Genomic DNA, 15,710 nt, shown 5'->3' with positions numbered 1-15,710 from the left:
GCACAATAACTCCTACAGCACGGTAAATAGTCCAGTGTGCGGTGCTATTCTTCCCAGCGGCTCACATCCCACAGTAGCCACGGGGGGAATGCAGCTCTTCCCAGAACAAACACAGTCCTCTCGGGGCTCCAACTGTTACACACTCGGGTCGGGTCGGGTCCAGTACCAGTTCGCCCCTCCTTCTATCAAGCCAGCTCCTCCCCTCATCATCCTGAGCGTCTATAAAAGATCTGAACTGCCCCGGGGGAGACGCGTCATCTGCGCCCAGGGGAGTGGTACACTCTCGCCTGTCTCGGCGTCTCTCGGTTCTTTCGAACGAAAGCCCTGATCCTGACTTCTAACCCCCGAACGCCCGTCTCCCGGACTTGCAGTGACCCTGTTCAGCCTGGAACGTCCCCGTGGCTTATCCTCCTGCCAGGATAACCAGCCTCCTCCCTGCCCGATTCAGCTCCGTCTGCCTGCTTATTCTGAACTTCCTCTCTCCGCCTTTTCTTTCCCTCCGACAGGCTCCCGAACTCACGAGCGCCGGCAGTCGGGTGGCCTGCCTGTTGTACGACGCAGCTGTCAGCCCCAGCGATTCGGAATGAACTGCTTCGCCTGGTGTACATACGCACGGCCCCACCTGGGCTGGACCCGGCAGCTGAAAGCTGTGTGGAAAAGGAGACCCATTTCGTCCACACGTTCACCCTTATCCTCTCACTCTGTCTTCCCGCCCACCTCTTCGATGAATGTGTCCTCCTGCAGGTTCTTGTCATTGATAGTGCGCAGTCGCTCCAGAGTCTCCATCTGTCCATCACACTCCTTCGTTTTCTCAGAGGACCCTAAAGCCATCCGCACCAGGACTACAGCTACCTTGAACAACACCTTCACTCCTGAGAGAGACAGGAATTGATAGAGTACATTAACACTGCACTGAGAGAGAGGGGTTAATACAGTCCAGACATACTGACTGGACACTACAGGACATTAACACTGCACTGAGAGAGAGGGGTTAATACAGTCCAGACACACTGACTGGACACTCCAGGACATTAACACTGCACTGAGAGAGAGGGGTTAATACAGTCCAGACACACTGACTGGACACTCCAGTACATTAACACTGCACTGAGAGAGAGGGGTTAATACAGTCCAGACACACTGACTGGACACTACAGGACATTAACACTGCACTGAGAGAGAGGGGTTAATACAGTCCAGACACACTGACTGGACACTACAGGACATTAACACTGCACTGAGAGAGAGGGGTTAATACAGTCCAGACACACTGACTGGACACTACAGGACATTAACACTGCACTGAGAGAGAGGGGTTAATACAGTCCAGACACACTGACTGGACACTACAGGACATTAACACTGCACTGAGAGAGAGGGGTTAATACAGTCCAGACACACTGACTGGACACTCCAGTACATTAACACTGCACTGAGAGAGAGGGGTTAATACAGTCCAGACACACTGACTGGACACTCCAGGACATTAACACTGCACTGAGAGAGAGGGGTTAATACAGTCCAGACACACTGACTGGACACTCCAGTACATTAACACTGCACTGAGAGAGAGGGGTTAATACAGTCCAGACACACTGACTGGACACTACAGGACATTAACACTGCACTGAGAGAGAGGGGTTAATACAGTCCAGACACACTGGACACTCCAGTACATTAACACTGCACTGAGAGAGAGGGGTTAATACAGTCCAGACACACTGGACACTCCAGTACATTAACACTGCACTGAGAGAGAGGGGTTAATACAGTACAGACACACTGACTGGACACTCCAGGACATTAACACTGCACTGAGAGAGAGGGGTTAATACAGTACAGACACTGTAGAGAGACAGACTGAGCCCTGAGTGATGTCCCTGGCTGGGTGTTAACTGTAATCCGACCAGGTTGCTGTGATGGCTGGGGGCCGGAGAGAGGCGAGAGGGGGAGGCGCACTGACCCTCGGAGAAGAAGATGTCCCACACCCTGAGCAGCGTGTTGAAGGGCAGGTTGCGGGTGTACAGGCACATGAACCAGTCGGTCAGGTACATCAGCGGCTCCACCCCGTGTTTGCGCAGGTGTTTGTCAGCCACGGGACACGCCCTCCGCAGCACGCTGGAGAACAGCCGCGAGTCAAACAGCACCCCCTCCTGCAGAGACAGGGGAATACCTGTGTCTCCACCACCTTACCGGTTTTCTCAGTTGCTTACACGCAGGTCCTGAAAGCTTGTCCACATTTTCCAAACAGTGAATACAAACCCCACAACAGTAGCGTGGTTTGGGAAACACTCGATCATTTTAATTGTGTTCACACAAAATGTTAATGCCAGACACAATGAATGTGCAAACCAGTGTATGCAGATCACTGGAGTTGACACGCAAACCAATCTAGTGAGACGTGTGAAACAAGAGGAATTCATTAGTTTTACAGCTGAAAATAACCCATCCCATGTGTGTGCATCCTTACCTGAACCGTGAACCAACTACGAGAGAGAGGTGAACAGCTGATCATCTGTGTCTCTTTCTTTTACACTTTAATATGAAATTTGGTTTTCATTTAGTTGGATCACTCTTTGGATTTACAGATGCAGCCACTCAGAATGCTTGAGGTGTAATGTGGTGAGTCACAAAAAGCATGCTGTGGTACACTGAAAGGTAATGCCCAACACCTCAGTTTTTCAAGTAATCCGATGCAGGGCTGCAGTACTCTGTGAAACTGCCAGGTGGCGCAGTGAATCTTGAATGTGTCACAGCTGCATGTGGCTGTCACACAATTCTTAATAATAATAATAATAATAATAATAATAATAATAATTGCTTACACTTATATAGCGCTTTTCTGGACACTCCACTTAAAGCGCTTTACAGGTAATGGGGACTCCCTTCCACCACCACCAATGTGCAGCATCCACCTGGATGATGCGACAGCAGCCATAGTGCGCCAGAACGCTCCCCACACATCAGCTATCAGTGGGGAGGAGAGCAGAGTAATGTAGCCAATTCATAGATGGAGATTATTAGGAGGCCATGATGTGTAAAGGCCAGGGGGAAATTTGGCCAGGACGCCGGGGTTACACCCTACTCTTTTCGAGAGACGCCCTGGGATTTTTACTGACCACAGAGAGTCAGAACCTCGGTTTTACGTCTCATCCGAAAGACGGCGCCTGTTTACAGTATAGTGTCCCTGTCACTATACTGGGGCATTAGGAGCCAATTGGACCGCAGGGTGAGCGCCCCCTGCTGGCCCCACTAACACCTCTTCCAGCAGCAACCTTAGTTTTTCCCAGGAGGTCTCCCATCCAGGTACTGACCAGGCTCACACCTGCTTAGCTTCAGTAGGTTGCCAGTTTTTTAATAATAAAAATTAAATGTGTATTAACCCATTAGTGCTTTCCTGCACTACTCATACTATACAGAAACAGTTACTGTACACACTTTCTTGTTTTTTAAACCCAATACAGTATTCAGATTTATTAATAACTGTGTATGAACAGTAACTTACAAAAAACGTTAAAATTTAAGGTTTTGACTGTAAAATATATTATGCACAGTGGGTGTAAAAACATTTCATATTTATGAACAAACACTTAAAAAACACATAAAAGTGGCCAGTAGCACTGGATATAAATAGCAGCAAATAAGTCAGCAATGTAAAGGGTTTTCTTTAAGGAAACCACATTTTTGCCACAACAATGTGGCAGTAATTGTGAGAACATATTTTTGATTTATAATAAGATGTTTTCAGTGTGTTTTTCTATAATTTTGTGGACGTTTTTATTGTAGCACTGATTACAATATGACATTGTTTCCCTTCTGTATGGGCATTGGTTTCATTTAACTGACTGAAAACTGAGAGGACCCCGGTGCTGATATACTGTCAGTGTGTTATATTGTGTGTGGGAAATGTCCTTATTCACAACAACACTAGTGATCTACTGTAGTTAGAGCTTCAGTGAGCTGAACAAAAGGAACAAGCACTCTGGCTCATATTGATGTTGATACTCAGTATTGTGTCGGGAGCTGTTTAAACACTGAGAGAGAGCTTCCACTTACCCACACTGTTGTACTGGCTGGTAGATTTGGTAGATGTGTTATTTTACTAACAGATATAGAGTGTGGGGATGCATGTTCACTGTTTTAACATTGCTAATTCTGTTTCAAGAACTGTATTTAAGCAATTGAGAAAAACTACAGGGCATTAACACTGCACTGAGAGAGAGGGGTTAATACAGTCCAGACATACTGACTGGACACTACAGGACATTAACACTGCACTGAGAGAGAGGGGTTAATACAGTCCAGACACACTGACTGGACACTCCAGTACATTAACACTGCACTGAGAGAGAGGGGTTAATACAGTACAGACACACTGACTGGACACTACAGGACATTAACACTGCACTGAGAGAGAGGGGTTAATACAGTACAGACACATTGAGTAGACTGAGAGTGTGAGTAAAAAAATTGAGCATCAAACTAATAGTGAAGCAATATTTGTATTGGCAGACTCTTACCAGCAGGGGGCTGTAATATCCAGGCAGGTATTGTTCACTGATCTGAACCAGACACCAGAACGCCTCCTGTTCATACAGATGGACTGAGAGTGAATATCTGTTTTTCTTCCAACAGGATGGCTGACTGATATGCAGTCTGACACCCACTCACACATATGGACAGGAGGACTAACACTTTAGGAAACATTCTTAAAAACATAGATTTTAAACCAAGGAATGTTGTGTAAAAAATTGAATTGAGTCGCTTTAGTCTGAAGGCAGTGTCTGACACTGACAGGCTGGAGGAACTAAGTCTCTTTAGTCTGAAGGCAGTGTCCCACACTAACAGACTGAAGGCACTTAGTCTCTTTAGTCTGAAGGGAGTGTCCCATACTGACAGGCTGAAGGAACTAAGTCTCTTCAGTCTTGAACAGAGAAGATTACGAAGGGACCTAATACACGTATATAAATGCCAATCCACGGGACTTTTTCTGTTGACAGAGCAAAACAAAGTAGACAACATAAGTGAGAACAGGAGGCACTTCTGTACACACAGGATTGTGGGAGTGTGGAGAAACCTGCCCAGCCCAACAAGCTTGATGGACTCAACAGCCTCCTCATCTGTAACTGTTGTAATGTTCTTATCAGGACTGGCAGGCTCATGCAGACAAACAGCCAGACTGGCACATACTCAGACATTCACTCAGAGTGGCAAAGACAGACACAGCAATTACCTCGGCTGGCATGTTCATCAGTAGCACAGCAGCCACGGGTCCTTGTCCCTGACAGTAGCCCTCCTCAGGCCTGAACTGAGTGTAGGCCTTCAGGACCCGGAAGAGGCCCTGTTGACTGCCCGATTAAAAATATGTCATCAAAAAGAACTGCAGTAATACCAATACACAAGGGAATAATACAGTAAGGCTACAGCAGCTAGTAAAGCTATTAATACAGTAGTCATAATGCTTCAAGCAGTAGATTTCATAATACAGTAAAAATCATACTGCAAAAAGTAAAGCTAATAATATAAAGTAATAGTAGCAAGAGTGACTCACCCGTGACCATCTCTGGAGAGAAACATCTCATGAAAAGGAAATTGACGATCTATATCCCTCTCAATCACATCAACCCAACTCTGTAAGGCTTCAGAGGAGTCCAGCATCTGAGAGAGAAAGAGGATAATACAGACAGTGACTGAACACTACAGCACATTAACACTGCACTGAGAGAGAGGGTTTAATATAGTCCAGACACACTGACTGGACACTACAGGACATTAACACTGCACTGAGAGAGAGGGGTTAATACAGTCCAGACACACTGACTGGACACTACAGGACATAAACACTGCACTGAGAGAGAGGGGTTAATACAGTCCAGACACACTGACTGGACACTACAGGACATTAACACTGGACTGAGAGAGAGGGGTTAATACAGTCCAGAAACACTGACTGGACACTACAGTACATTAACACTGCACTGAGAGAGAGGGGTTAATACAGTACAGACACACTGACTGACAGGACTCTGGTAGCTGGGACTACCTGGACATACAGTATACCTCGTATATTTTGTTATATGTGCTCATCTTTGCAGTGGCAGCACAGAGGAGTGGCCAACATCTGGCCCTAAGGGATGGTGGGATACCTTTCCGGCACTGACTTTTGACCTACAAAACATCAGACAGATGAGTAACAGAGTGATACTGCACACATAGCGCAGGAATTAATTACTGCTGTAAACTACATTAAGGCACTGTGTAGTACACATGGTACATGCCCCATCTGATATCTTCACTTTAACAAGTAATGAACTGTTACACTAAACAAGAAAAGGTAGTATGTTACATACTATGTTACACACCTGTATAGGTACACATCATATACACAGTGAACACACACTACACAAAACTGTATAGGTAATATTACACACACGGTACACACACCTGTAGGTACAGACTATACGCATCTTTACAGATACATAGTATACACACCTATATAAGTACACACTACAAACACTACACAGACACAGTACACACACAGTACACAGGTAGACACTACAAAACACAGTACACACAGCTGTACAGGCACACACTACACTGAATACACACACCTGTACAGGTACACAGTATACACTCACAGTACGCACACCTGTAGGTACAGACTATACACATACACGGTACACACAGAGTACACAAACACTACACACACAGTAAACATACCTCCACAGATAAAATACACATCTGTACAGATACATAGTATACACCCACACTATACACACCTGTACAAGTGCACACTACAAACACTACACAGCTGAACAGGTAGACACTACAGACACACACCTGGACAGGTACACACTATACACACACAGTACACACACCTGTACAGGTACACACTACACACACAGTATACACACCTGGACATGTACACATTACACACACAGTACACACACCTGGACAGGTGTATACTATACACTCACAGTATACACACCTGTACAGGTAAACACTATACACACACAGTACACACATCTGGAAAGGTGCACACCACACACACAGTACACACACCTGTGCAGGTACACACTACACACACATCTGGAAAGGTGCACACCACACACACAGTACACACACCTGTGCAGGTACACACTACACACACAGTATACACACCTGGACATGTACACATTACACACACTGTATACACACCTGGACAGGTACACACTACACACACAGTACACACACCTGGACAGTTGCACACTACACACACACAGTATACACACCTGGACAAGTGCACACTACACAAACCTGGACACTAACACATTACACACACACAGTATACACACCTGGACAGGTAAACACTACACACACAGCACACACACCTGGACAGGTACACACTACACACACATTGCACAGACAGTCCACAGTCAAGATCACTAGTGCTCAGTGGCTGGGCTGGACCTTGCTGCTTTTCTTCAGTAGGAAGCGGTCCCAGTGGCTGATGATCTCCAGCCATTTGACCTCTCTCTGACGGATGACCTCAGGAGGCGGCCCTTCACAGCTGACAGAGAGAAAGTCATCGGCTCGTTAACACACTCTCGTTCTGGTGCCAAAAAAGACAGAGCATGGTCCTGAACAACAGGTACACACAATACAAACACTGGTGAAGTCCATGTGTCCGAAGCTGAAACAGGAGAGAAATCCAGTGATGTGTGTGGGAAGGAGCACTGCTGCCTCACAGCTCCTGGGCCCTTCTGTGTGGAGCCTGCATGTTCTGCCTGTGTCCACTCTGGACACGAGTGCTCCAGGCTGCTCCCGCTGCTCTCCAGGGTCATGCTGGCTGGGTTAATGAATCCTTGTGCCCTGAGTATGCCGAGCCAGGCTGGACTGGTCCTGGGTCACCATGGCCATCTAAGGTAAAGTGACGGATGGCTGGAACGAGCTCGAGGACGCGGTGCCGTCCCATCTCCCTCCTCAATGTTGATGTCAAGATCTGATCTGAGAAGTCAGCACAGGCTCTTTCTCTAACTGGCCTCATCAAAAACACAAATCTTTACCCTGAGGACCTTTAATATCTCTTCCTTGTCTTCTCACCACCCTGACATTCCTATCAATTCGGGCTCCATCGGACCACTTTTACCCTAATTGCTCCAGTGGGGGAACCGACAGGTTTTGTGTCCAGTTCCCTGCTGGAAGCACTGCTGTTACCCCACTGGCTCCAGCTCATCCAACTGGATAATGGGGGACCAGCAGTGTGCGGCAGCCGGAGACTGAAAGAGGACTGCAGATACTGCTGGACTGTCACCCTAGAGGATAAGACTTGGGGAGGAGCCCTGGTCAGAGGGAGCCGGGGGCAGTGGGTGTGTCCCTGTGCCTCCTTCAGAACAGTTGGTGGGAGTGTGGAACAAGCTGCCCAGCCTTGTTATAGCAACTGACACCCTGGCTTCTTTCAAGACACAGCTGGACGAGATCCACTGCTTTACATAGAGGGTGTTTTTTTACACAGAGGGTGGTGGGAGTGTGGAACAAGCCGCCCAGCAATGTCCTTTTCTCGAGAAACAGCTGGGTCAGCTACTAAGACTCAATCAGGGTGTGCCGAACGGCTTCTCGTGTGTGAGCCATCTCGTGCTTTTCTGGCCTGGCGGCAGTGTGGCCAGTGGAAGCCCACTCTGTTCTTCAAAAAGCTGGCGGGGTTCCCAGTTATAATGCCCATCCTGCACAGGGTACAAATTCCCCAGAGGAATGGCCATTGGTAAACTGAAAGAACATGCAAACTCCACACAGACAGACACCCCAGTCCAGAATCCAGCCCAGCACCCCAAAAGCTGTGGAGCTGGGAGATATCAGTGCTAATTAATCTGCAACACCCCTCACCCAGTGGATTTTACTCACTCCACGGTGGTGTCCGTGTTTTAACCTTCCCAAAGCTTGACCCTTCAAGACCACACAAGAGACAAGTTCTGCCCCTTTTAAATCCGATTTCCCCCCTTCCTCTTCAGATCCGGTCTCTGCTCTCCTGCTGCCGGGCTGTGCCAATTCTGTCATGATGAGCGCACCCCCCCCCCCGCCCCCCAGAACCCCCTTATCTTCTCCGACAGCCTTGTTCCAATAAGCCGGCTCCTCACATTTTTCCATCCTCTGCGGGGAACAGAGGGATTTTTCCACTCGGAGGCTGAATTTTGGGCTCTGCTCAGCTGACATCTGGAACGTGGTAATGCTCGACGCCCAACCCCCCCCGACGCGACACCATCTGGATTGAATCTTCCCTTCTGCGTCCCCCCCCGGCCCCTCTGCTTCTCACGTCCTCGGCATCTGGACGCAATTTGGACGTCTTTGCGGGCTCCAGTCGTCTTCCCTGGTGCCGCTCAGCTCGGCTCCGCGGCCGGCGTTCCTGTACTCCTGAGACCTGGCTATGGATGACAGCTCTGCGGCGCTCGGATCAGCTCTCCGATCAGGAAGAAAAGTTCAGCCTGGTGTCTTCCATTACCCACGATCCCTGGGACTGCGAGCGCAGTGGGGCGCCTCTTTCCCCCAGACTGCATCCCAATGCCCCGATGATTCCATGTTGTATTAGATTTTCTAATTAGGACATGTAAACATGAGAACGATTACACACGAGAGGGGGTCATTCCGCCCATCCAGCCCGGCTGGACATTAGAGGCTTGTTGCCGGGGGGGGGAGATCGGAGGTGGTGGGGGTGTGGAACAAGCTGCCCAGCCATGTGGTTGGAGCTGATTCTCTGTTTGCTTTCAAGAAACAGCTGGGTGAAATCCTCCGGTTGGGACAGGAGGTGCTTCTTTACACAAAGGGTGGTGGGGGTGTGGAACAAGCTGCCCAGCCATGTGGTTGGAGCTGATTCTCTGTTTGCTTTCAAGAAACAGCTGGGTGAAATCCTCCGGTTGGGACAGGAGGTGCTTCTTTACACAAAGGGTGGTGGGGGTGTGGAAAACGCTACCCTGCCACAGGTAGCTTGTTTGACTAAATAGTTGGATGAGATTCATCCATTTTCTACCAGCTTTATCCAGAACAGGGTCAGAGGAGAGCCACAGGGCACACGCACACACCAGGGCCAATTTCCCCAGAGTCCAATTGATCTAACCAGCACGTCCTGGGACAGTGGGAGGAAACCAGAGCACCCGGAGGAAACCCGCAAGAAAACGGGGAGACCGCACCAACTCCACACAGTCAGCACCCCAGTCAACCCTGACCTCCAGCGCTGTGAGGCAGCAATTTTAAACACCCCGCCACTGTGCCCCCCGTCCTGGCATCAGTTAACGATGACACATGCTGGATGGGCCGAAAGGCCTGTTGTTGTGATGCTCCTCTGATCGTGCAGTGAGCATCTCTGCTGCCAGCTCCGCTGCGAGGAGGACAGGCGCTGCGCCGGGGGCCACAACTTGATAAACAGGAAACAGGAAAACCGCACACTGACGAGGTACAGCCATCTCCACGGCGACCGCACAGGAAGCGCCTCGAGAGCGAGGAAGAGGCAGACGTGCAGAGAGAGAGAGAGACCCGGAGTTCAGTACCAACGGGGACGACACTACCGACACTCACTCTGAAGAAAGTCCGGTTCCCAGGATGAAGCCAAACCTGTCTGTCTCTCGGGCTGGCACCCCAGTGCTGAGCTGAGAAATGGCATCAGAACCGGAGCCAGAGTCACAGTCTGGATCTGTCGGGGCCGAAACGTTCTCCATCGCACCCCCTGACAGAGAGAGAGGGGTTAATACAGTCCAGACAGACTGACTGGACACTACAGTACATTAACACTGCACTGAGAGAGAGGGGTTAATACAGTCCAGACACACTGACTGACACTACAGGACATTAACACTGCACTGAGAGAGAGGTTGTTAATACAGTACAGACACACTGACTGGACACTACAGGACATTAACACTGCACTGAGAGAGAGGGGTTAATACAGTCCAGACACACTGACTGGACACTACAGTACATTAACACTGCACTGAGAGAGAGGGGTTAATACAGTCCAGACACACTGACTGGACACTACAGGACATTAACACTGCACTGAGACAGAGGGGTTAATACAGTCCAGACACACTGACTGGACACTCCAGGACATTAACACTGCACTGAGAGAGAGGGGTTAATACAGCACAGACACACTGACTGGACACTACAGGACATTAACACTGCACTGAGAGAGAGGGGTTAATACAGTCCAGACACACTGACTGGACACTCCAGGACATTAACACTGCACTGAGAGAGAGGGGTTAATACAGTCCAGACACACTGACTGGACACTCCAGGACATTAACACTGCACTGAGAGAGGGGTTAATACAGCACAGACACACTGACTGGACACTACAGTAAATCACTGCACTGAGATAGAGGTGATTAGTTTTATTTAGATACTTTTTATCAATAGCTAAATGTTATTACAAACAACCAACAACAACAAGTCTCTGTGGCCTGAAACTGTGGACTCATGGAATTGGCTCTCATACCATTGTGTGCTGGGCTACAGAACTGTCATATATAGTTTGGAAGAAGACACCCGCTGGAAGAGGCAGTGAGCCCCTGAGACACATTTAGAGACAGGGAGTGTGGCAGTCTGTAACACACTGGAATCCACAGAGAAGAGCCTTTAAAAATGTGCACAGGAGGCACAAAAGGCTGTGGGAGTGTGGAATAAGCTGCCCAGCCCTGATGTTGAAGCCAATACCCTGACTTCTTTTAACAGACAACTGGATGAGGTCCTGGAATCCATTAACTACTAACTACTTCATGGGCTAGACGGGCTAATCTCTTTTAATATAATCACAGAAACTGATAAAAGAAAATGGAACAGGACATTTGGAGGCAATATCTGAAAAGAGACACCCTGCTGTGTATGAAATCCTGGGGCTAATTGATCCAAGGTTCTCATCTGTCCGTTTCTTGAAAGAATGCAGGGTATTTTCTTCAACAACATGGCTGGGCAGCTCGTTCCACACCCCCACCGTGCTTTGTGTAAAGAAGCACCTCCTGAGCTCATATTGAAATACCTTTCCAAAGGGATTTGTGCTCTAGTGTGCAAAGCACCCTGAACTACAGTTCTTGCAGGCCTGCACGTTTACACAGTGACCAGAGACCATACCGCTCTCGGGGCAGACGGGTTTGCGTTAGTTCTCCCAGAGAGGGCTTTGAAAGAGAGTTTACTCATCCGGACAACACCGACACGAGCCTCTGTCACGTCGCGTTTTCTGTGACGCACCGGGGAGCAGGCTGCAGCGGGCCCCTGTGTGACGTCACCACGTGATCCGGAAACCGCAGGAAGCGTGTGAGCTGTGAACGTTACTGGTAAAACGGCACCTTCTTTCGAGGAGCGGCTGGGCTGTGCCTGCCATCAGGCCAGTTAACCGTCACGGATTAAAGCTCTTCCTTACTAAGCGTCACCGTGGTCTTTTAACACTGCCCAACTTCACAGAGGCCGCACCCACCGGCAAAACGTAAAAAAAGGGGGGTTGGGTCCTTTTAAAGAGTCCGAGCCCGTCTGTAAGATGTCGCCCTGTCTGTAGGCGTTAACGTCCTGTTTTGGGGCTTTAAACTTTGACATCCTCACACCTCCCTCCTCTTCCTGGCCGACGAAAGCCGCTGCAGGACGAGCAGCGGGCGACAGGCCGGAGAGCGCGGACGATCCGTTACTGTTTGAATGACTTACTCGGCCGAATTGACTCACGAGTCCCCTGACGCTTCGTCTCGGTCGATTCACCGTCCTGTCTCAGTTTTCCGAATCGAGTACCGAGCCAAGCGAGTCAACACTGGACATGATTCGGTCCCGACCATTCAACTCGGAGGACACTGCGAGTCGAAGGCCAGGGTGTTAATATTAAGCAATCCTACATCGTCAAACTCAACACGCATAGCGCTCGTATTAATAATGCTTGAGGAGCTGGGGGCAGCTCACGAATCCCGCATTTGTTGGTAATTTCGGATGGCTGTTTTGATTCGACTTTCCCCCCAAATTAAGGATTATATATCAGATTAAATGATAATGATAAAGACATCTATTAAAAGAGGACTACATCATTTCCATTATGTTTTAAATTTGGAAGAATGTGCTGTTTTATGGGTTTATTAATCTGCTGTTAAATAGTTGATGTCAAAAGAATTAGCTCAAAACCTTGATATAATGAGTGGACTTTGGTGATATTTTCACTTAACGTTTTGCTTCCTTTTACCCCGCAAAAGACAAGTCTGTGAAAAACATTTCTCATTTTATCTGTCTGTATGTGAGATTTCCGCTAGAAGTTTCACAAACTACGTAACTTTCCACGTGGAAGATGGTAAACTACCAAGCCTGTCAATTTCATACACTTATTTTCCATTTAGCTTTGTAGAAGACTCATTTCAGTAATAATTTCATGTTTCTGTTGTGTATTCAGTACTGCTAGGTCCATTGCTGGCTCAAACTCAATTCAGTGAGGCTGAGTCGTTCTCTGGTTCAGACTCAATATAGTGCCATCTATGGGATGGCTTCACTGCGGAAATGTTGCGTTTCTTATCTTCGCTTTTCAGCATGGAATAAACCTCTACCTGTTCCTTTGCAGCCTACGCATGCTGACGCAGCTCCCTGCTTGTACTACTTCAATTTAATGATGCTGAGTTGTTCAGCAGCTCAGACTCAATTCTGTGACATTGAATCGTTCGCTGGCTCAGACTCGATTCAGTGGCTCTGAGTTGTTTGCCAGCTCAGACTCGATTCAGTGACGCTGAGTTGTTTGCTGGCTCAGACTTGATGCAGTAACGCTGAACCTTTTGCTGTCTTGATTCAGTGATGCCGAGTCGTTCTCCGGCTCAGATGCGATTCAGTGATACTGAGTTGTTCACTGGCTCAGACTCAGTTCTGTGGAGCTGAGTCGTTTGCTGGTTCAGACTTGATTTGGTGGCACTATAATGTGAAATACCCACTGGAAAATCGCCAGTGTAGCTCCCCTCTAATATCCCGGCTCTGCTAGGAAAAACACCTCAGTGTTTGAGAGGACTATCAGGCATTCTGGAGAATGTGTCTATGGACAAACGGTGTTCCAGAAGACTCCCACTGCAGATGTATGTGCTGTTTGCTTTGTGATGGTTGAGCTTGTGTGGGAAGGACAGAGGGTTATTTTGGCAGTGGTGGTGTGATGTGGTAGGAGGTCATCATTGCTTTAGTATCATTGCCTTATAATTTCTTTGCAATGTGCTATCTTTACCACAGTTTAAGACTGACCTCCCTCCATCTCTGCAGCAACACAACCACAATTAAAAAGCCCGTAGCCTGGCAAAAGCACAGCACTCTCCCTCGTTGGGCAAGTGTCATACACCTTCCAACAGCACAGGTCTCAGGGGTCTGCTGACCTCCTCCCACCAGCACATGACGCCGAGAGGCAGGGGTCCACAGTTTATTAAAATAGTACTCATGACAGTACCTTCCAGTCCTGTGTGATAATATTAATAGAGTTAGTAGCACTAACGACAGTACCCTCCAGTCCTGTAGGTTGGATTAATAGTGTTAGCAGCACTAATGACAGTACCCTCCGATAATATTAATAGTGCTAGCAGCACTAATGACAGTACCCTCCAGTCCTGTGTGATAATATTAATAGTGCTAGCAGCACTAACGACAGTACCCTCCAGTCCTGTGTGATAATATTTATAGTGTTAGCAGCACTAACGACAGTACCCTCCAGTCCTGTGTGATAATATTTATAGTGTTAGCAGCACTAACGACAGTACCCTCCAGTCCTGTAGGTTGGATTAATAGTGTTAGCAGCACTAATGACAGTACCCTCTGATAATATTAATAGTGCTAGCAGCACTAATGACAGTACCCTCCAGTCCTGTGTGATAATATTTATAGTGTTAGCAGCACTAACGACAGTACCCTCCAGTCCTGTGTGATAATATTTATAGTGTTAGCAGCACTAACGACAGTTCCCTCCAGTCCTGTGTGATAATATTTATAGTGTTAGCAGCACTAACGACAGTACCCTCCAGTCCTGTGTGATAATATTTATAGTGTTAGCAGCACTAACGACAGTACCATCCAGTCCTGTATGATAATATTATTGTGTTAGCGGCACTAACGACAGTTCCCTCCAGTCCTGTGTGATATTTAGTGTTAGCAGCACTAACGACAGTTCCCTCCAGTCCTGTGTGATAATATTTATAGTGTTAGCAGCACTAACGACAGTACCCTCCAGTCCTGTAGGTTGGATTAATAGTGTTAGCAGCACTAATGACAGTACCCTCTGATAATATTAATAGTGCTAGCAGCGCTAACGACAGTTCCCTCCAGTCCTGTATGATAATATTATTGTGTTAGCAGTACTAACGACAGTACCCTCCAGTCTTGTGCGATAATGTTAATAGTGTTAGAAGCGCTAACGACAGTACCCTCCAGTCCTGTGTGATATTAATAGTGTTAGCAGTACTAACGACAGTACCCTCCAGTCCTGTGTGATAATATTTATAGTGTTAGCAGCACTAACGACAGTACCCTCCAGTCCTGTGTGATAATATTTATAGTGTTAGCAGCACTAACGACAGTACCCTCCAGTCCTGTATGATAATATTATTGTGTTAGCGGCACTAACGACAGTACCCTCCAGTCTTGTGCGATAATGTTAATAGTGTTAGCAGCACTAACGACAGTTCCCTCCAGTCCTGTGTGATAATATTTATAGTGTTAGCAGCACTAACGACAGTACCCTCCAGTCCTGTATGATA

General features: G+C 47.8%; 1 protein-coding gene across 1 annotated transcript in view; it reads right to left on the bottom strand.

The window, feature by feature from the left end:
- The window catches only part of tbc1d10c (TBC1 domain family, member 10C), a 20,429-nt gene that overhangs the window by 4,051 nt on the left and 668 nt on the right, over positions 1-15,710 (bottom strand). Inside the window, exons 2-9 of the mRNA XM_069191371.1 lie at positions 10,546-10,693; positions 7,450-7,549; positions 6,061-6,168; positions 5,552-5,658; positions 5,234-5,348; positions 4,521-4,586; positions 1,964-2,153; positions 718-872 (exon numbers count right to left, since the gene is read on the bottom strand). Of these exons, the coding sequence (XP_069047472.1) occupies positions 718-872; positions 1,964-2,153; positions 4,521-4,586; positions 5,234-5,348; positions 5,552-5,658; positions 6,061-6,168; positions 7,450-7,549; positions 10,546-10,685 (981 nt within the window). The 5' untranslated portion in view covers positions 10,686-10,693. The remainder of the gene's footprint in view (positions 1-717; positions 873-1,963; positions 2,154-4,520; positions 4,587-5,233; positions 5,349-5,551; positions 5,659-6,060; positions 6,169-7,449; positions 7,550-10,545; positions 10,694-15,710) is intronic.

Source organism: Lepisosteus oculatus, chromosome 6, assembly GCF_040954835.1.
Source record: "Lepisosteus oculatus isolate fLepOcu1 chromosome 6, fLepOcu1.hap2, whole genome shotgun sequence".
Lineage (NCBI taxonomy): Eukaryota > Metazoa > Chordata > Actinopteri > Semionotiformes > Lepisosteidae > Lepisosteus > Lepisosteus oculatus.
The sequence above is the reverse complement of the archived record's forward strand: the minus strand, read 5'-3'. Positions and strand labels throughout refer to the sequence as shown.